This window comes from Sinohyriopsis cumingii, chromosome 4 (genome assembly GCF_028554795.1).
Source record: "Sinohyriopsis cumingii isolate HCF-2022 chromosome 4, ASM2855479v2, whole genome shotgun sequence".
NCBI classification, from domain to species: Eukaryota; Metazoa; Mollusca; class Bivalvia; order Unionida; family Unionidae; genus Sinohyriopsis; species Sinohyriopsis cumingii.
This window is the reverse complement of record NC_142964.1, coordinates 102,235,164-102,257,371: the sequence shown is the minus strand read 5'-3', so window position 1 is coordinate 102,257,371 and position 22,208 is coordinate 102,235,164. Positions and strand designations below refer to the sequence as shown.

General features: G+C 35.2%; 1 protein-coding gene across 2 annotated transcripts in view; it reads left to right on the top strand.

Moving 5' to 3' along the window:
- The first annotated feature begins 1,063 nt into the window (after positions 1 to 1,063).
- LOC149801795 (uncharacterized) overlaps positions 1,064 to 22,208 on the top strand; it is a 95,868-nt gene continuing 74,723 nt past the window's right edge. The window contains exons 1-8 of one of the 2 annotated variants that reach the window (XM_089956140.1): positions 1,064 to 1,187; positions 4,555 to 4,817; positions 9,874 to 9,975; positions 10,889 to 10,965; positions 13,436 to 13,488; positions 18,940 to 19,121; positions 19,634 to 19,714; positions 22,094 to 22,180. In XM_089956140.1, coding sequence (XP_089812266.1) covers positions 4,683 to 4,817; positions 9,874 to 9,975; positions 10,889 to 10,965; positions 13,436 to 13,488; positions 18,940 to 19,121; positions 19,634 to 19,714; positions 22,094 to 22,180 — 717 coding nt within the window. In that variant the 5' untranslated portion in view covers positions 1,064 to 1,187; positions 4,555 to 4,682. Of the gene's footprint in view, positions 1,188 to 4,554; positions 4,824 to 9,873; positions 9,976 to 10,888; positions 10,966 to 13,435; positions 13,489 to 18,939; positions 19,122 to 19,633; positions 19,715 to 22,093; positions 22,181 to 22,208 lie in introns of both variants that reach the window. The other variant, XM_089956139.1, reaches the window with a different exon arrangement.

The following is a 22,208-nucleotide window of genomic DNA, read 5'->3' as shown; positions in this document are numbered from 1 at the left end:
AAGAGTTTTATTTATGCATTTTTGGTAGGGATTTAAAGGTAACTGTTTATTCTTGATAATATGAGCTCAGGGTGTTGTTGTCTGAATGTATTTTGGCGACAGTGCACAGTGAGTAATAAGGCCTTGGTGATGATCCGGAAGTGAAATACGTGTTCTGGTTACATGCTGTTATGTTGACAGTCAATGATCTAAAAAAAGAGCAGGTCAACCTTTGACAAGAACTTCACCGTGAAGTCATCTTTGAAGGTATTTTAGATTAACATATGATTTGCATTGATTGTCACACAGTGGAAAGGTCAGTACTGAGAAACAAATGTAGAGAACATATAGTAAAATTAATTGTGTACTATGTCCATATAGGACACACGGTACTAATTATACGGAAGAACTGTGAACCAGTGTAGAAATGGGTGAAGAAATAATAGAGTATTTACAGGTTTGGTGGTCCATAATTGTCCTATAGGACTCACGGTACTAATTCCACTCCAATGGTAAACATATGGAAACACTATCATATTCAAAATTCAATAACTTAAAATGTATGGGTGCTGATAATGACACCTATAATTTTTCGTGCACATCTAACCTTGGTGCAAGCTTATGTGTGGAGAACACCATATGACCCGCGGCAATTTGTTTACATACATGTGCATGAAACACGTGTTATTGATTCTGCACCAAATGAATCAGGTGCTACTTTCAGTATTGAGTACTCCTGAGTCAAGCCTGTAAAAAGGCTAAAATTGCATCAGTAGAAATTTGTCAATATTTTTTTTACATTACATATAGGATAAGCTCTCAAAAGATATTTTTCCTAAAATTTTAATTTTCATTATTAACCAATTATGGACCACCAAACCTGTAAATACTCTATTATTTCTTCACCCATGTCTACACTGGTTCACAGTTCTTCCGTATAATTAGTACCGTGTGTCCTATAGCTAGGCAGCAACAGAAAGCCGGAACCAGTGTAAGAATTTTTTTTTATATTTTAAGCGAAGAAGCAGGTACCCAGACTATGGTTCTGTAAATAGACTTCCTGTCCTTTTAGCGCTTGCGCACTGAAAAATGATGAGTTGCGAAGTGGACGCTAATATTTTTACGCGTTGTGTAGTTGAACATAGTTTCAACATTGATTTATTAATTTCTATCAAACTAACATTGCAGAAGTAGAAGAACGCAATAGCGTAAGTCGACACATAGTGCCTCTTCTATGTGATGCAAGTTTCGCGAATTTTCACTGTCGAATTTCGTCATCTGCTCCATATCAATGGACAAACAAAAAAGAAAAGAAAGTTAAATGTTCTCCAATTTGAGTAGTCCTACAGTATAAGACATCGACCCTGATATTTATGTTTTGGAAAAAATTCTGATTAGGAAGTATATCCCCTCAAATTGTAGTCTTACATTGTAAGACCTCGACCTTGGTATTATGTTTTGGAAAAACAAATAGGGTGGAGGTATAGTCTAATCCGAGTTTCCTCTGACCCTTGCCACCCCATTTTTGATATTTGGACATTTATGTTGGGGTGTAGGGTCAGAGTCCATTCCCTATCGAAAAGTTTGGGTAGCCGCTTACTAGCCGGCCCAGCAAACTTCGGCAACCTTTCATTGAGATATACCTGCTTGAAATCGATAGGAATATGATTTATTTTCTCAAAAATCGTGAGCATAGCATTCGTTATGTCTTTAATCCGCTGACATTCATGAAATACACACTATAAAATAACTTGTATGATTGTTTGCATTTTATTTTTTCTCATCTCAACTCTAACCACATGTGCTTTTCTAAGTATTACTCCTCCAAACATTGTATCTTTGGGTATCATCAGTCTTTCAATCTTAATACCCATATAGAGATAATGAAAAGTACTTTCAGAATTCAGCTTTTCTCCTGGCTTGAATCGTATTTTGCTTAATATAGTCCATTTTTTATATCATCTCTGATCCGGGTGTTTAAAAATGGTCTGTCCGGTCCCATTCTGCAATGACCCTTGTAAATTATTTGTTACATATATTAGTTAGCACATGACTCTCATAAGAATATTCTGATTGGTCCAAAGTTTACACTCATCCAGTAAATCTTTGTATAATGTAAACTGATGGCAATGGAAAGAAGAAGCATGCTTGCAAAGCATGGCGTCCTGAGTTGTCGAGAGAGACCATGACACAAAAAGTTTAGATAAAGGTTTAAAAAACATATGAGAATGGCTGGAGCAAATAATTGACGTAAATTTAGTTGGTCAGTTTATAAGAAAACTGAACACTAGAGGACAGGCATTTTGTAACCTCTGCAAGAAAGATCTGAATTATGGTAATCGCGGATGCAAGAGTTTGGAACAGCACCTACAAAAGAAGCTGCATATAAAATAAAATTGATGCTCAGAAGGCATCTGGAAAAAGTACAAATAATTATTATAAGGATTAAGATTGCTTGCATGAGAGAACAGATGTAGCCCTCTGTCAGAATATGCACATTGCATGTTGCCAATACAAACACAATCTTGAAAGGAAAAAGGCTCTCATTGAGAAGGAAAAGAAATGATTGCACACTGAGTCAAAAAAGTCTGGTGACAAAAAGGAAGGCTATAGAAATCTTTGCCAAAGCCGGAGAAAGAGCTCACCTGGCATATCAACAGGTTGTGTCCAGTCGAGAAAAAGACAAGTGAATGTATGGGATTATTTGTATATAGTTGATGTACAGGGGTGTTTCTTTTACAGATTTGTTATGAAAGAGAGAAGTAAAATATATTTGTGGCAAAAATTGAGAAATTGTTGTGACTTGATTACGATGTGAACACTGACATTCGCATGAAAAAACTTCTGCATCAATAGTATTGGAGAACAAATTCATGTGACAATAAATAATGTGAAATTATTGAAGTCAAGTTGAACATTTTTGGTAAGGTTATTAGTTTTTCAAATGATTATTTTGGTTTATTTTTTTATCATAAGTTGCACCACTAGCATTTATTTATCAGTGTAAAATTCATTTTTTGGACCCCCAGATTAGGGATGCTCACCCTTGAGACCCCGTTGGGAGAGGACCCCCAAACCCCCTTTCAATTTTTTCAGCTTTTTTTAATAGAAGTCTAAAATCATGTCTGACACTTGCTGCTTCAAAATCCACCACAGTGAAGGTTTTGTCTTCAAGGTCAGTGTCACTGATCATTCCCCCCCCCCCCCAATTTCTGCACTTTTTCTCTAATGCTCACACAGGACAATGAAACTTGGTTACTTTCAGTGTCTTCCCAATAACATTACTGTTTTGTCTTTAAGGTTATTGCCAGATTTCATTGTTGCCAACTTTTGTGACCTCGCATAGGTAAGATGGGGACAAAAGTTCACAAATAGCTTGTTTTATAACTTTTTCTGACGCTCCTCCAAGTGGTTTGGATGTGCTGATAGATTTGAAGGACAGAAGGAGGATACGTCTGTGTCTCAGGCAGGCCATTTCCCTTACATCAAGTACAAAGAAATTTAAGGCATAGTACATGAAAGTAGCATAGTGATCTGTCAATATTCTTTCTATTATGCTTGTGCACACAGCTTCATCTTATAACAACCCCAGTTTACAAAGTAGATAATAATTGTTGGGCAGAACTATGCATGTTTTCACATCAGTATTTCTAATGAAAAATGTGTTTCCAGTTGTCTGACTGTTTTTGTTGCTGACCTTAGCACTTTTTGTCCTGGGGTTTTTGTGCATCAAATTGAGCTGGTTTAACCCAGTACTTGAAGTGCTTAGTACATTATATTTACTAATCATTAAAATATATTTAATGTTTTTACAAATAACACAAAACCAACCTACCTACTCTAATTTTAAAACCAGTGCAATAGGAAACACATTTCTTTTGCCTAATTATTTATTTGATTAATATGTGACTCAAAAGTTAGGTAATTGATGTTTTAGGTAGACATTTCAATGCCGTTAATTTGATTCCACAGCCTTGTTTGGTTTGGTTTGGTGCTTAACCACATGGAAACAAAAGCAGGTTACTTGGTGCCAAGGCAATCTTAGTGAAGTGCCTTGCCCAAAGACACACCAATATAGCTGGCCCTAAGGCAGAATTCCAACTTGCACCCTTTTATTTGTAGGGTTAGCATGCTAACCACTGAGCCACTGTAGCTCTCAATATGGAATTTAATGATGCAGTTGCTTTGTCTCAATTACATAAGCTTTATACTTAAAAAAATTTTAAGTAAACTCCAACAAATAGTTTAATACAGATAATACGTTTGTTGGATCCATTGCAGGAAAATGATGAAAGTTTGATCCTACTGTAGAGGGGCAAAGTGGCAATTTGCAGTCTTTGTCTTTTCTTTATTTTTGATGATACTACATTGAAGTAAGAAAAATTTAAATATATTTTGACTATCTAAAACCAGTAACCTGTAATGTCATTAAAATGGATCATGGTGTGCAATATAGGATGGCTTAATGCATTTGTTAGGCCGAACAACATAATTTAAATTCATTGATTTGCTCCATAAAATTTTATTTTGGTACTTCCATTAAACAGATCTAAAATTCATTTTTTATTGATACAGCTGGACTGATGATCAAATCCTGTTGTGGATCCATTTATACAGTACGAAAGAAGAAGTCCATTGTATCCAGCATCTTAATTCATTATACAGATGATAACAAGTTCATCCCCTCTCGGTGAAGAGTGAGGATGGATCTGTGGTCCGAGGCTCCAGAAAAGAGCAGTCTTGAAGCAGCAGCAGAGGCAGCTGCCAAAGTTAATGCCATGCTGATCGCCAAAGGAAAACTTAAGCCTTCCCAGTTATCCCAGACTTCAAGCACTAAGGTCAAGGTGATAATCATGTTCTTAAAAGCTTTATTGATAGGACATCTTTGCATTGATAACTAGCTAGAAGATAGTATAATAAACTGGTACATGTCAGTTGATCAGATAACAGCTTTTATGGGCAAATATTTTAATGCATGTTTGTTTTCCTAACATAGAAACGAAGATTTTTGTTTTTGTAACTTTGTGTAAATGAATGGTAAAAAATATTTATTTGAATGAGAAATCGTAGATTAATAATGGTAGAGTTCATAAAACAGCAGAAGGGCTGCTGTCGTACCTCAGTCAAGGAAATATCTGTGTGTACACTGTTCAAAGATTAGTGTTATGCTTACGCTTTGAAATGGTGAAATGTTCTCTCTAAAATGGAAAAACAGATTGATACTTGCTATCTCTACAATATTTATAAAAGCCTTCTAGTTAAGAAAATAAAACAATATCTGTGATGCCAGTCTTTGAAATCTACTGCATTATTTATTTCATATTAACTACAGGATTAAATTGCCTTTCTGTACCCCTGTGTAATGAGCTAACTCGAAGGTATAGCTGTAAGTAAGTTGAGCTGTAACTAATGTAGTTGGTGCCACATTTGTTGATTGTCCAACAAAGAAACAGTCTGTAAACTTGACATATTGAACTTTGAATTTTACTTTGTTAGGTTTTTATTTGATTGTTTAATGGATAAACAAATCAGATATAATTTAATATAATGATATTTGGGATATCCTATGACCGATGTATAGTTGCTTGGAGTATGTGCTGATCAAAATCTTTTTGAACTACCAGATGTGTGGCAGATAAGGATATTTTGTGTAGCCTAATGTATGTATGTACGTATGTTTGTATAGTGTGACTCCACTATAACACAATCCATAGAACCCAACTGTGTTTGATACCGAACCATGTTTTTACCAACCAAATCAGTTAATGGAAGAAAATGATGCATGTACAGAAAAATGGCAAGGGATGGGTTACTAAAAGTATGTGCAGAAATACTTGCTTCATTGAAATACACATGTAGTGAAAATGAGATTGCATATATAATAGTTTTTACATGTATACTGTTTATGTACACGTCTTATGTATTGCAGGAGTAGAGTATCAACACCCTGTAGTCCACTGATAATCTTGTCATGTGCATTGAATCAACAATACATGTAATTCCATCAAAAATATGCACACAGATGTAAAATATTAAATAATTGTAACAGATTTTTATGTGTCTTAATTTAGTGTGAAAAACTGCATAACCGAAGATGAAGCACATTTATGGTTCATTACATCCTAAGGTCAGTAAATGGTATCTATAAATTTCAAAAAATTTCTCATCTTTGAATCATAATACTTTATTGCATTTTTAAAAACTAATTGATTTTCATCTGCATTTTGTTGCCATCACATTTTCTCCTGGCAAAGTCAATCATATTCCTCAGCTGAAGAATTTGAACACCAGACTTAATCACATCCAGGGCTTCAAGATTCTTTTTAATGGTAAATGCCTTACACTTTTGTGTCATGTTTTTCCTTGTAAATGTCCCCTAATTAACACTTTCACACCTGCTCGTTTCAACAATTACAGCAAGAATAATTGTCAATCAACATTCAACAATGGGGTCGTTTCAGTAGGGAATGGACAATATTATTCATTGATTAACTGATAGAGTCTAACAGCACAGCCATGCTATGTGCATGTGTTGGCGGCTTCCATTTCTTGATATTTTATAAATGGATGCCCCATAATTTGAATAAGACTTAGCTCTGCAGTCGACTTTGATGATCAGCAATGTATTTAAATTCAGTTGAGAATCTTTTATCAACCATTTCATTGTTTGGTGCTTGGTTGTGTTTGTAGTTGAAAGAAGAAACATTTTGGATATTGTTTGAGCAACAATATTATACAGAATGCATTGAAAACAAACGCAAAGAAAATTTAACGTGTTTTTTTTTTTGTGTTCATGGATCAGTGAAGATTAACACTTATGAGCTTGCATCTTTGAACAATAAACTAAAATCAAAGTTCTCAAATGGTCAAGTGATTGGTTCATTTACTCGTATCTCTGATGTTTATTTTAGCACAGAACTGCAATAAATGATGAAATTTTAGAATTTTAGGAACTACACCACATTCATTTTATATCCAAATTCATACACGATCTTTTCAACATAATAAAACTTTGTACACTTTATTTTTCCAACTTTTATGGAGGAAAAAAATCATGGTTATAAAACTGCAGGAGCCACACCATGATCGTTGTATTCAAATTCCTTGGTGATCTCTTTGCCAAAATGATAAACTTTTTACACATTATTTTTCATACAATTAAGAAGAAAATATTTTTCGTGTACTAGAAAAATACATGTGTATGAAATTTTAGGAGTTATGCCACTGTGATCTTTTATTCAAATTCATATGTGATCTTTTTTCCAAAATGGAAGTAAACTTTTTACATTTTATTTTTCATACTTTTAACAAGAAAAAATATTTTCCGTATACGAGAAAAATATGTATTGGAAATTTCAGGAGCCATGCCACGATTATGTTAAATCTGAATTCATGTTGTAATGGAGCCTGCTATAGTGGGGTCACACATGTATGTATGAATGTATGTGTTCTTCAAGGGTACAGGTGTACTTGTTTTTTATTTATGCTGATCCAATATCATAGCCATCTATAAAATCTTATTGCTGCTGCTCCTGAACAGAAAGCCATATCAACCTGGGGTTTTCACTGGAAAACTTGTTATGGTGTTTGACAACAAATACGGCCACCACAGCAGCCATCTTGAAATTCTTGATATTACTACTGCTTCTGAACAGAAAGTCATATCAGCATGGGGTTTTCACTGGAAGTCGTTTCGGGTGCCTATCTGCTCTTAAATAAAAATTATGCCAATCTGATATCCAATATGGCCAACACATTAACTATCTTAAACATTATATTGACACTCCTCTTTTATGGAAAGTCATATCAGTATTGGTTTTTTGTCATAATTGGTATGGAGCCTAATTGGTATTGAATGAAATGTGTGCTGATCTGATATCTTGTGTGGCCACCATGACAGCTGTCTTGATAATCTTGATATTGCTTCCCAAGGTCATGGCTGTTGGAATCTTCATGTGTTCAGAAAAAGAAACAAGTGTATTTTTATGCAGGTTTTGGTGTTCCAGAGATTTACACTGATTATTTATTAGTTCAAACTGGTAATTACACCTATCAAGCTTCAGATGGGTCAATTTGCAGAAGATGTGAGGTCTCTTGTTTACTGCATGGTCTGAACTCTGTACTGCATACTACATTCTTTGGAAATGTTCACGTTAAAACCTAGGTAAGGTTCCTCAGAAAACTGGGATCTTGATTATAAAAAATCACTGATAGTAAAAGAATATGATTAAAAACCACTTTTTTCACTGACGGGTCATCTCCAAATAGGTTTGCACCGTGGAAATTGCTCCTAAATGTAAAAGTGCATCTAGCGAAAAGGGTAATTGTGATTGCTTCTTTTTACAGGCTAGTTTGTGCTCTGGACCTCTGTCGATAAACACCCACTAATGTCAGTATACTTTTATTAATGTTCTTCAACAGTTTATGTATATTTATTTAATGCATGGCCATAGTGAACTACTATTCAAACAAGGGGGAATGAAATCACTTGACCTTTGCATTCTGGTATGGGAGTACCTACATTTGTGTGACCAGAATGATACAATCATGCCAGTCCGACACATTCCAGGCAGGCTTAATGTATCAGCTGACTTGTTATCAAGGAGAAGCCAACTGCTTTATGTGGATTGATCTCTCCATCCATCCATCTTCAGATGAGTTAGCACAATATGGGTCTGGCTGATGCTAGACCAATGGAACAACAAACTGCCCACATTTGTCTTTCCATTTATGGACCCTGGGGCATGGGCTGTTAACATCCTTTCAGTCAGCTGGGAGTAAAGGTATATGTCTTCCCTCCTGCAGTTCTAATACTGAAGCTAACCCATATAAGTATGGGCAGGTCATGTACAATAGTCTTGATTGCCCCATTTTTATGGGACATATTTAGGATCAGTGATCAGCTTGGTTTGGTGATGGATGTATACAGGAAAATCATAATGACCCAATGCTGCTCAAGCAGCCACGGTCGCATTTATTCCACCGGTCTCTGTAGAAACTCTTCATTCATAACTAGCTATTGTCAGGGATGCCATGCATGGAAAGGAGATAGGCACTTGTGGAGCAGATTGCAACAGCTAGATGGCCCTGAACATTTGAAATTATATGAGGGGAGGTGTAGTTCTCAACCACCAGTATGATGCAAACACCACACCACTCTCAGCATACATTTCCCAAATGGCCAACTCTTTTTCCTCTTTCAAGACTAGAAGCTAGCCTATTTCACAAGCAAGGGATACTATTATGTGATTTCAGACATGTTACGTCATGGATGAGATATTGATTGCAGCTGTGACTTTTCTGACTTGTTGTCCAGTTTAGATGTATACAGGCCATTCTCACTCACCATGTTCCCAAATAGAACCTGTCCTATGTCTTGACATTCCTCAACTCTTCTAAGTTTGAGCTTGTCTTCAACCTTTCTGAAGCAGTGTTCGTACAATGTGATCTTCCTGATGGCTCTAGAATTAACTTGCAGAGCGCATGTACTGCTCATGGATCAGAATTACATGCAGTTCCTTTCTGATGGCTCAGTTGTTCTATTGTAGTAGTTGTTTCCTCAAGAGACTTACACTGATTATTTAATAGTTCAAACTGGTAATTACATCTATCAAGCTTCAAATGGGTCAGTTTGCAGAAGATGTGATTTTCTTCATTCATTATATAAAATTCTGGGTAAATAGCATACAGTTTTCATTTAAAGTGTTCAGTTTGTGCTGGGCATTGGATTTTCTTGCCTCTGGTCTTGTAGATGAAGGTAATCTCAAGGGCAGTTATACTACTTAATTTTAAACTAGCTTTAGATAACAGATGCAATTTTCTATGAGATCCCAGATTCATGTCATAATTAGAGTATCTAGGTTATCCATAGAGGCATTTTGTTCTTGTTTGCAGATATTGGGCCAGCCTAACAGCCTGATGGTGGCAGAAGTCGAGATCAATGATGTACCAATAGGATGTAGAAATATGCTGACTAGAGGATCCACTCAGGAGGAGGTAACTAGGATTTAATTTTCAGTGTACTTCTTGTTTAATTGACAGTAATATTACAAAATGCCTGGTAAGACAAGGCAGTCATTATGTCAGTCAGCCTCTGGTTTCTAAAATAATTTAGAGCATAATTTCTTAATTGCTAAAAAGTACAAGGACTTGCATTGTGTGATAAGAAATAAATGGTACTGTTTTTTGTGTGAGTGCAAGTTTTTGTGGGGATGGAAGATAAATGTAAGGCAGGATGTCTTTGCAGAACATTGACATTAAATGTCAGTTATTTTCTGAAAATTATATTTTATTGTCATGTAGCCCCACACTCATTTCAACTTTGTGCATAAGACTTCAAGAAAAGTGATTGATTGTGTGAGAATGTAAGTTAGCTCTCAAAATCTGAAAGTCACTGATCTAACAATCTAATTTAGTCCAAGTCTCATTTCATTAAAAATAAATTAGATATGATGGTTGGTGTCTGTCCCTTTACATGATCCGGTACATCCATTCCACAGGCATACATTATACTGTAGTAGCACACACCATTTTGTCCCACCAGGTGCAAACAAACATTTGTTTTAAATGCATGTTTCATATTCTAGGAACATGAACCATACAGAAGATTTATGTATAGGCTTGTCATATTTTTGGCCTTATAAGAAAATGGCTTTTGGATTTTGTACAATTAAATCAAGCAAGACATGAAAACTTAGTAAGATTATGTATGAAAGCAATAAAAATCATATGAATGATGTGTTGTTCAGAGTTTTATATTTGATGCATCTTTATATCTGTATGTAATTTTAAGTGCAGAAGATGATGTATGTTTTGGTTAAGCTGTAACAAAAAATGTTGTAGAACAAAATTCATACAGTGAAAAAAATCACAATGATTTGACACTGGTCATTTCAACACTCATCCCCAGATTTCAAAAATGAGTGGAGCAGCTGTGTCAACAAGAGGACGCTACATGACTCCTGAGGACAGAGGAAGAAATACAGGGTTGGTTGAAATGTTCTCTTTCATGATTTTAAAACCACTTTTAATATTACTTTTTTAAGTGTGAATAAGAGAACATTGTTGACCTTTTTCCTTGATGGTGGAGGAAAGTTTAGAATGCAATTTGTTACCCTTCAATTTCCGGGGGCACTAACAATGATTAAATGTGCCTTTTAGGCACACAAGTGGATTTACTAGTAAGCAGTGTTTATCCTCAGTTTTTTTTACACTCGTGGAGTTGCTGCCCTGACAGTTTCATAAGGGTGGATTTACGAGAGGGAGTGGGGGACATTTTCCATATGAGAACATCTGTGAATAGACTCTTTGTAGTACGTCACAGCAAATGTGTGCATGATACCCCTTGCATCTTTTGCAACAAATGTGTGTATCAAAAATAATTATTGATGAATAAATGTTAAACTTATAATTGTTATTGTTTAAGATTCTACACCAGACTTGTCAAATCAGAGAATCATGGGGGACAAATGTGATAGACTCCCTTGGGGAAGGGGAAGTTGCAAATGAGCTTTAAAGATAATTGTACCTTCTCCATTATCCTCAAAGTTGATTGAAAAATATATATTTGAAATAATTTATTGATAATGTATTTAAGGTCATACAGTATTATGTAACAGCATGTATGGATCTATATTTTTAATCTGTCGAGAACACAGTGGCAGTGATTATGTACATTTTATTAAGGTTCTGCATTGTATGCATTAGAACTAGAGCAGAGACATTACCACTGAATAGTGAAAATGGCATGTCTGCCAATGTATAGCCTCACCAAATGCAGTTGGTAAAATGCTTTTAATAACTAGGTAATCAATGAAAGCATTTCTTTGTTGAAAATTTAGCTTACTAAGCACTTGTTTATGACATGTGATCTAGAACTAAAGCAGTAATATGATCAGATTCAGCTTTCTTAGTATTATTGGTTTGTTAGGATCATGACAAATCAGCTTTTCATTTGTAGAGGGGTGGCATTAAATTTAGCAGGGATATTTGCAGTTTTGCATACTGGATAAAATATGGAATGTAGTTTATGGTGTTCTATACACGTATGATTTAATTCAAATAATAGAACTTGATATGCTAGCATAGTAATGGCATTTATGGATCTATATTTTTTATCAGTTGAGCACATTTTATATGGTCAAATATGAAATTACTGCGAAAATGGAAATTGAAATTTGCTTCTACTTTTCCATACTTCCATGTGCAAGTGGAGAAAAAGGCATAGCAGTGGTGTGATTTGTGACCTTGTTTTATCAGCTGTTGGACACAAAAGTCATGAAATAGAATACAAACACTGAACTTGTACTTAAAACCAGAAATACAGTATGGTACTTAAAGTCTCTAGGTATCAATGAAATTTCACATGCATGTAGAGATTCCAAAAAACGATAAGCTAATGCCCAGATGTTATAATTCTAGTTTTGGAGATAATTTTCAAAAGGTTGGAACTGTTCAATCTGAATATGAGGTCTCAGCTTTGTGACTACAGGGATAGAATTTTCTTTAATGTTACATAATGCCTCATCCATGCTATATGCTTTGTGGATACTCCTATCTAGCTTTTGAATAAATATTAAAATTATTTAGTTACTTATTGTAAATTACATTAAGTACAAGAAAAGATGAACATACAATTACAGAATTTTGATACAGTTACATTGACATACACATTTAAGGTTCCATACCAGACTTACGTCAAACCAAATAATCATGGGGGACAAATTTGATCATCTCCCATGGGGATGAAGGTGCAGGGGAGATTTAGAGATAATTGTGCCTTCTCCGTCATTCTCAAAGTGGATTACAAAAATATATATTTGAAATAATTTATTATATAATGAATTTAAGGTATTACAGTATAGGACATGAGTTCCTTAAGTTAGGTCATTGAATTAGATGATGGTGAAAGTATTAGCCTTCAGATGCTGAAGGTGACAGTTATCTTAAAATGAAGGCAAAATGCAAGTTTGCCATCAGATGAAGGTTAAGAAAGTATGACCTTATTTATTTATTTATTTATATATATATATCACTATTTAAAATATATGATACAGCTAGGAAACATTGCCTAGTAATTAAATTGTTAATTCAGTGGATAATGGGGATAATGTAATATTACAGTTGCTTGGATGATGTTGCTATTTTTTTCTGCAGTATCATATTCGCTTTTGTTTGACATTTGCCCTGATTGCACATAATGAAGGCATATGTCACACAACAGCAGATCCAGATCCAGAGTTTGTTCAACTCATGATTTAAAGTAAATTTGGTTGACCATAATCTAAAAACTCAGCATGTGACAGCATATCAGGGTCAGTTCCTTTTGGGGAGTGGAGTATTTTATGCATGTATCAATATGGTATGTTCACAGCAAATTAAGATGTAATTTGTAATAAGTTTGTTGAGTTTAGAGGTACCTTAGTGATTAATTTTTCATTGAACTTCCTTGTTACAGAGAAAGAGCCCTCTACTTGTGTGTTCAAGGGCCATCACAGGAAGCTGTTGATAGTAAGTAATGAGGCATATATGCATGTAATCTTGTAGTCAGATCATTGTGTGGTCTATCATTGATTGACATGCATTACAACTACTTATAGTTACTGTATAATAATCCCATTATTAAGTTAATAACTTCTTGAATACGTGCAGGTATTATAGTTGTCATAGAATATGTTTATTGGAACTTTTTATCTGCACCAGCTGAATTTCGCAAAAAATGCATGACATATTTTATCTTTTGATTTTACTTTTTTTCCCTAATTCCATTGGTGTAAGGTTTTTACTTCGAAAGGCTTGATTTTCTGTCAGGATCAGTGGATTGTTGTCAGACATGGAAAATAGATTAGTGTTGGACTTAACGCATATACATAGTCCTTAGTAGAAGGTGTGTTGTATGTTTATATGTATATCATTTTTCTGCAGCTGTGTCACTATTGTTAAGAGATTTGTAAAGTCTTGTATTTTCTACATCAGTTTCTGTATGTAACTTAAACTGGTAAAGTGTTACTACAGTACATACAGAGTGGATTGACCATGTTTTGCCCATGCAGGTGAAGCAGAAAATTAGGTGTAGTTGAGATAGGTGTGCCCACTTAGCTTCTGGGCATTGTTTGCCTTTCACTCACTGGGTTAGCAGTTCACTCATTTTCTATGACAATAATGATAATGAAGCACAAGTTTTGTAGCCCAGGTTACACATGAAGTCAAGTATGGAATCGAACATGTGCAGCACTTCAGTCGTTTAGATCAGGAAATAAGTTGATTTCTATTCTCATGATGAGAATGTAATTGTTTGATCTAACAGCACATACTAGAATTTCCAACCCTGCATTTGGTCATCCACTATACCACAATGCCAGTACACCCAGTGCCATGTAAGACTGCAACCACTTGACTGTTGGCGGTAAACTAGCTATTGGTACCCTTACCTCAGGAAAAAGATACGTGCAGATCACCTGAATAACATGACAAACAATCTGCACAAGCACCGCAGACTCATATATAGTAGCCAGATTATTAGTTTTCGAATTATCACAAGAAAAATCATTATACCTGCTGCCCCTACCACCCCCTGCTTTCAAGAGCAACTGCTGTTCTCTGGACAAACCCACTACTTACATGTGTAACATTGTCTAGTCTTACAGTTTGCACCCATTCCAGATTAAAATCTTGCATTTATTAGTGCCAGTTTTCTTGTGTTTTTGCGATCTCTGGCCTTCAGACAGATTACCTGATTTATTGCCTCTTTAGACCACATTCTGGGTACTTAACTGAGATTTGGCAAAATAGTCTGCATGTGTTGCCATTTGAAAAAAAGCAAGGTTTATCAGAGAGTGCGAGTTTTTTAATGCACTGAATTGTATACATTGTATTGACTGTTGCACTATATTGGTGGCCATTTATGTTGTGAACAAAGTGATTACAGGGAAAGAAAGTTACTTTTGTTCCTCATTTTTTCATGAATCCACATGCATCGACATGCACTGGCCAAGAAGTGGCATCTTTACTCTACTCCTGTTACTGTATCAGTCAGGACAGCTTCTGCCAGCTTCATTTCAGTTTTTTGCTTTGATGTTTCAAAATGCACAATTACTATTGAAGGAAAATGTTGAAACAAAACCACACACATTACAACTAAAAAGACATTAGTTTGTGAGAAAAAATTTTTGACTGAGAAATGCAATCAGGTTGAGTTTGTGATATTTTCCCGTAAAACTGGTTTTTAGTGGTACATTAAACCAACCACATAAAAATTTTTTCTCCCCTTTAATCTTTCAACACAAGAGATATATTTTAATTCCATTGCAGCAGCACAAAGCTGTAACATGTTTTGCGAAAGCTGTATTACACTTCAGGCTTTGTGTTTTAAACAAATGCTATTTTCTTTGTAATGAAATCTGTTATTCGCAAAAGTGACAGTGAGAAGAGAGAGAGAGATAATACACCATAACTTTGATTGAAGTGACTTATTAGGTTTTATTGCTAACTCTGAAATGGGCATTCATAACTAGAGTGTATGCTTTTTTTTTAAATGTGCTGCAGTTACCAGCATTTTGGAATTTTTCTCCTGACAAAATTTAGGAATGAAAGTTTTGATTCCATTCTTTATTCATAATAAGTAAGTAAATAGGTAAATTGCTGCTTAGCAATTCATTATGTATTTAACAAGAATTTATATAATTATTAATCTGATATTTGCATGCTATTCTGATTTTCTTATTATCTGTTGTCAAATCTGTCCATAATTAGCAGGAACAAACTTGGCATTATGTTGAACTGCAAAAAATGATGATGGATGTAGAAGAGAAATTAACTGCTACTGCAATATGAAGAGGAATAAAAAACATTTTTCCCCCATATGCACATACACACAGGCTTAACACTTTTTACTCTGCTGTGTACATGTATATCTTTTGGCAGTTAATGTTCAGTTGTTACTTTTAATTCAGCTAGTTCAAAGTTTATGCCTAGTTTTGGTTCCCAAAAATTTATTGTCATTTGGGTGATTATGGACCTAATTTCAGTATTGTCATGTCGGATTAATAGCTAGACCCAATGTAAGTATGCATTTGGTCTGTTTTGTTTGGCAACAAGATGTTATATTTGTATTCACATAAACTTCTTTAAAGGGATAATTAGGTCAAAATGTAAAAGTTTAATAACTAAACTGACAAACAATATTTAGTTGACATTTGGGAACAGATTTGTAGTTGTTGACATGCAGACTGAAAGAATGTACTGTACTAGCTGATAATAGATAGTTTATCTCCTATTGAATATATTTAAGTGATTACACTTTTTCATCACTTCACCTGTTCATTTAGTAACAATAAACTCATCAGATAACCAAAAGAGCAAGTCTAAACTTAATTTTCAGCTTATTGTCGTAGAATTTGTTGTTGTTGTTGTAGGGTTTAACGTCATTTTTCAGCACACGATAGGCTATACATGGTGGCCAATATTAATGGTGGAGGAAGAACCCGGGAAATCCCCGGAAAGAACCACCAACCCTCGAGAAGCTTCTGGCAAACTTTCTCACATACCCACATTGGCTGAATCTGAGACTCGAACCCACGCAGACAGAGGAGAGATGGCAATGATCCATAATGGAGAGCGCTTTAGACCACTCGGGGCCCCTAAGTAGAATACAACATCACATGTATTGCAGAGTCTGTGTAAAAGTGGTGGATTTTTGGTAGAAGTAATATGTGCCTATTTCCAGTAAGGATATGCATATTTGGGTCACAATTACTAAACACAGGCTGGACTAGTAGAGGTTGTATTTTGGATAGCACTATGTATATTTCATTGTGTGGAAACGTTAAACTATTTAAAAGTGACCGGGGGAGAGAAAAATATCTCAGCATTTCTTGCATTTTTTTAATGTTAATAATGGAATGAAACCTGCAATACTTGTGTATGATTTCTTTTTCCTTTTGTTTGTTTTAAAGCAGAATCTATATCTCTCACACATTCAAATTATTATTATTAAAGTTTGTATATTTTTTTAAGCACCTAAGTAGGGACAGGAGTTTTTGCATGGAAATTTATCTTTCATCTCTCATAATACAGATATTTGAATACATTTTAGTGGGTAAGTCTTTGAATATTAAATAGCATTGTGTGCAATTTAAAAAACAGCGTTCTGCAGTGTACTTCTGTAGCAGAGCCAGCAGGTAAGTTTTACACAATATGGTGGATATCCGCTATTACATAATTATATTGCTAAGACTTTCTGATTGGGGCAATAAAACTTAATCTGTCTACTGCAAGCCATGATATGGATAATCCACAATGACCACTACATCTGGTGCATGAAAGGATTAAGGTCCACCATGGTAATGTGGATTATCCATAATCCGTGATGCATATATTGTATATCAATCAGTGTCTTAGGTTCTGTAATAAGTTTAATCTGTGTATTTTAATGTGATGATCTTGCATCTGTTTGGCTGAGCTTGCTTACCTCTCTCTTGATTAAGTGATTATATTTCTCATCCAATTTTGATAAAACTTGGTAAATATTTTAATATCATTGAGATCTTGTACAAGTTTGGTTATGAGCAAGAGTTGATGCATTTAATTTTGCCTTTGTCTTTGGAAATAATTGTATCAGACTATGTAATAGAAGAGCTAAAATTAACCTGATTTGATGTTCTAGAGGTAGTTTACATGTGTTCTGGCAATACTGCATAAGGCTGTTTAGTGAAATTGTCAATTTAAGTTATGTAAGCCTGGGGGTTGTATCAGTCCTATTTTTGGGGTCATTCTTGATTACATGATACAGTCCTACCCTCTTACATTGACATCACTTATGTCGACAAGCCACCTATTATGAGAGAAAAGCAAAGTCTTGGTACCTTGGTCTACCAAATTTGTCGTGCTTATGTCAATGTTGATAAATAAATGTACATGTCGACAGAAGTCCTTGGTCCCAGCTTGAACAAATCCTTTGTTTTCTAATCATTTATGTCAACAAGCTGCCAGTTCCGACCCATACTTTGTTCAACAATTAGTTGATATTGCCAACAGGCTTCAATTTTCCTACCTAATCATTTATGTCGGCAAGCAGCCAGTTTCGACCTGTACTTTATTCAGCAATTAGTTGATCTTGCCGCCATGCTTTAATGTCGTGGTCGGTTAAAAAAAAACAGGCTTTTGTTTGGTCCTATAAAGTTGGCCTCTCGCGGTGACTTAAAAGCAATGAAATCTGATCGATTCTTGCATTTTCCAAAGTGAACGGTGATTAAAACAAGTTTACTGTGCTATGACTGTTTCCTTTTTAACTTTATTTCGCGTGTGTCGATGTATACCATATTATGCCTTCATTAATCGTATCAGCAGCATATCTCTTGTTCGCTTTTATTTACTTTTCACGATGACTTCTGTAACTACATACATGTATTGTTTAAACGAACTTGTTGACAGGTTTTCATTTCCATCATAGCCCCATCCCCTTGATAGCCTCAATGCAATGGGAACAGACTGACCAAAATCTAGGCCAATTTAAGTACATGTATTGAAGCATGTAAATAACAACTGTGCAACCATGTGCTAATGCCGATATTGAATATCGACATTGAACATCTTAGTGAATGTTTTTCATATCAGGATGTGACCGATGCAATATTTTATTGTAGATTTTATTACACAAATGTAACCAAAATGTAATTTGTCAATATACAAGTTTATTTCACACTGGTTTTGTCTTCATGTACTCAAAATTTCCATTGTTTGTTTTCTCAAAGTGAAAATGCTACTCACTGATGACAGTTCACCCCTTACTGACGAATTTAACTTGTATCTTTTTTTCAGACCCCCCACCACACACTTATCTTGACATCTGCCTATGTCGACAATATTTCCTCAGGCCCAAGGATGTCGACATAAACGGGTAGGACTGTATATACATTTTGTTCAAAATTCGGTGGATAATTTTCTGTTTACGTTTTTCTGCAGAGGCTGTTGATCGTATTCATGAGATCATTGTCAATGGAATGAGAGGAGCTTCCAAGGGGAGTAGATTCTCTCCCATGCCTAGTGGTCCCAGACCACAATTTCTAGTTGCCCAACCCCCACCCCAGCCCCATCTCCAGCTCCAGTCCCAGCCTATGATGTCATTGGGGCCACAACAAGGGCTAGTAAGTAAACATAATGTACATTTATATATGTTGATAAATCTTTTTCTGTATAATTCATTGAATGTAGCAAACAGAAATATTTGTAACTTAGCAATGTATTGTATTGATTACCTCGCTTCAGAAATGTTTATTTTTCATAACATAAGAGAAATGTATTTGGATGAAAACAAAGAAAAAATGCTAATGCAGTTTTACTCATTTACACTCATTGTCCTTTTAATGGTTGTCACTTTTAACCAAACATGATAAAACTTTGAAGTACAGCCATTCAAAATTATTCATAGGCTCTGGAGCATGCATCAAAGATCAAAATGTATTTGAGAACTAAATAACATTTCAAAGCATTTCCGGTGAGATGAGATGCAGTGAAATTTACACGTTACACTAGAATATTTAACATGTAGATACATGTCATATCATGACCATCTGTACCTTAAACAACTTGCGAGAAAAATGCATCAGGTCTAGTACAGGCTTCTTATTACAACGTAACTGTGTTACTTTATTTGTAGCGACCAGGATTCCTACCCAATCAAGATGGGCCATCACCTCCTGGAGTAATTAACAGGCCTGCAAATCCTTATGAATTGACCGTAAGTATTACTGACGTTTCCAGTAAATTATAAACTTAGGGAATAATGGCAAGAGATAGGAAGAGACAATCAGTGCAGTCAGATACAGGTATTGGCTTGTCCTGGTTGTGTCTGGATCTCTGTTTTTATGTTAGATTCAGGGAATCAGACTGACTTGTCAGGAGTATCTCAGATGCTTTAATCAGCCCATGTTTTTCATCCAAAACATTCGCATGAGGATTTATTTAATCTCCAATGCTTTGGACGAGGGATGGCATCATTTATACTTCGAGCATATGCTTTGACTGGTTCCCTGCTTTGTTTACTCCCTGCGTTACACTCCTCTATTTGTATAGCAGGGTGCAATTCAGAGAGCATATGAAACAGGGAACCAGACTAGCATAGGCAATGTTATGACTGAGTAGCTTCCCCTAATCTTGCGAGCTCTCATGCGATTTCCATTGAGCTCAGCAAGATGTCAGGTCTCAATGCTTGATCTCCAGATTAAAACGACATGCACTAAGAATCATTAGCGAAGAAAGTGAAAAAAGTAGAACATGAAAGAGTAACTGTGGATCTAACTTTAATGAAAAATGGAGAAAATAATTCCCTTGACTGGAATACAGCACATTAGGATTAATGGTGTGGCTTCTGATCACGTGATCAAGAAGACTGCAAAAGTGAATGATCCTTTGTGACAGGGTTTAAGAATTTTTAAAAAGAATCTGCCCTTGTTTGCTACAAGATATCTGGAGAACACATTATAACCCAACACATTCTTTCACAACTAAGAAATCGGTAAACTTTCTGAGACAAATGCGTTATTTGGATTACAAAGTCAAGGGGACATTGCAGATTTTGTTGGTTTTTAACTTTGCTGCAATAAAAAAAGATCTTAAAGTTCAAGTGTAACTTATTAGAAAGAAGATGAAACATTAGCCTCCTTGATTTTTGGATAAATGTGTTCAAGGACGAAGTACAAAGAAACTGATGATAGTACACATTTTATGACAGGCAATTAATTAATTTCCATTTAGTTAAATAAAATAAAAAAATTTGTATTGGCTTATATGTAATGTGTGTTCTATAAAATTGCTTCAGAAAGATTATAAGGAGACTGTTAAAAGTACGAATTTAAAAGAAAAACGAACTAATACAATTAATCTTTGAATGGATCATGCATTTGCTTGTTAATTGTGCATGTTGGTTTATTTGTATGTTTAGAGAGAGCAAGAGAGTATGTTGTGCAAGTTGCAATATCCTATTTCAAGCTGAAAAAGTATGGGTCAGATGAAAATTTGTCAGTACATATTTGACCCCCTGTTCTGACAGCAAGGGGGTTTTTTACCCTCAATTTTACACTCCTGGGGATACTGTTTTTTTTCATAACTTCAGTTTCTAAACCTTGGTCATTATGGTCTAACAATACATTACAAACCCTTTTAGTTATACATAATGTTGCCTTTGCTGAATCAGATCACATTTCTGAACTTTTCAGATGAATGTGTCCCATTTAACATTAGTGTACATGATATTTCATTACTCTTTTCTGAATATTGGTCTTCTCAGAAAATATTGACTGCCTTACTGAGGTCTTATTTGGATCAGCAGGTGTGGAGCAGATGTCTAATTGATTTGCATTGATTGTTGGGGTTTATGGTATGGGAACCAAATACACTTAAACATGTCTTCCAGTAAATAAATTAGTCCTTATAGACAGATGTTCTTGGTATTGAAGGATGTCTAATAATTTTGTAAGGGCTTTCAAAGAAGCCTTTTTATGACCTGGTATCGAGATGTGGAAACTGTATAGAAATCTGCTTTTCCATCTGTCAAACTGCCTGTCCATCTTTTCACAGATCTTGTTACTAGCAGCTCAGCTTAGCTTCAACATAATTTTATCTCATTTTATCTCATTTTATGCATTGCTGTATAACTAAACACATGCCTTTTAAAGGTTTCTCCATCAGATTTATTACCTAATCACATGAATGATAAATTACCCTCTGCTATCCCCAATCCAGATGTTCATAAAAGATGAAAAAATAGTCTTTCATTCTGTATTTATGCTATCGAAGGTACACTGAGAATGTCTACATTGGCCATTGAAGGTTTTTCCTATCAGTTAGGGCAGAAAGCAGAATGTAACCTAACAGTCACCAATAAGGCATTTGTATCCATGTCATTATGTCCATCCACACTCTAAGTCTATATTGGAGTTAAGAATTTTAGATCAAGCCCAAGTAGCTCAAGTATGATTCTCACCAGCTAATAAAAGGTGGGTTCAAGAAAAAGTGATTCTAGCAGCCCAGTTAGATTGATGATGAAACATCAGCCAGAGAAAGTCCCTTGAGCTTTAGTATACGTTTGATTTTTTTACATTTTGTTTTTGTACTTCAGTTACCATTTGTCCAAGAGAAGCTGTACATAGGACTTGAGCATGCTCCACCCAGTTTTGATGTGAAGGGAAAGATTTTGGGACCTGGGGTGAGTATCAGGATAAAATGATTATAAC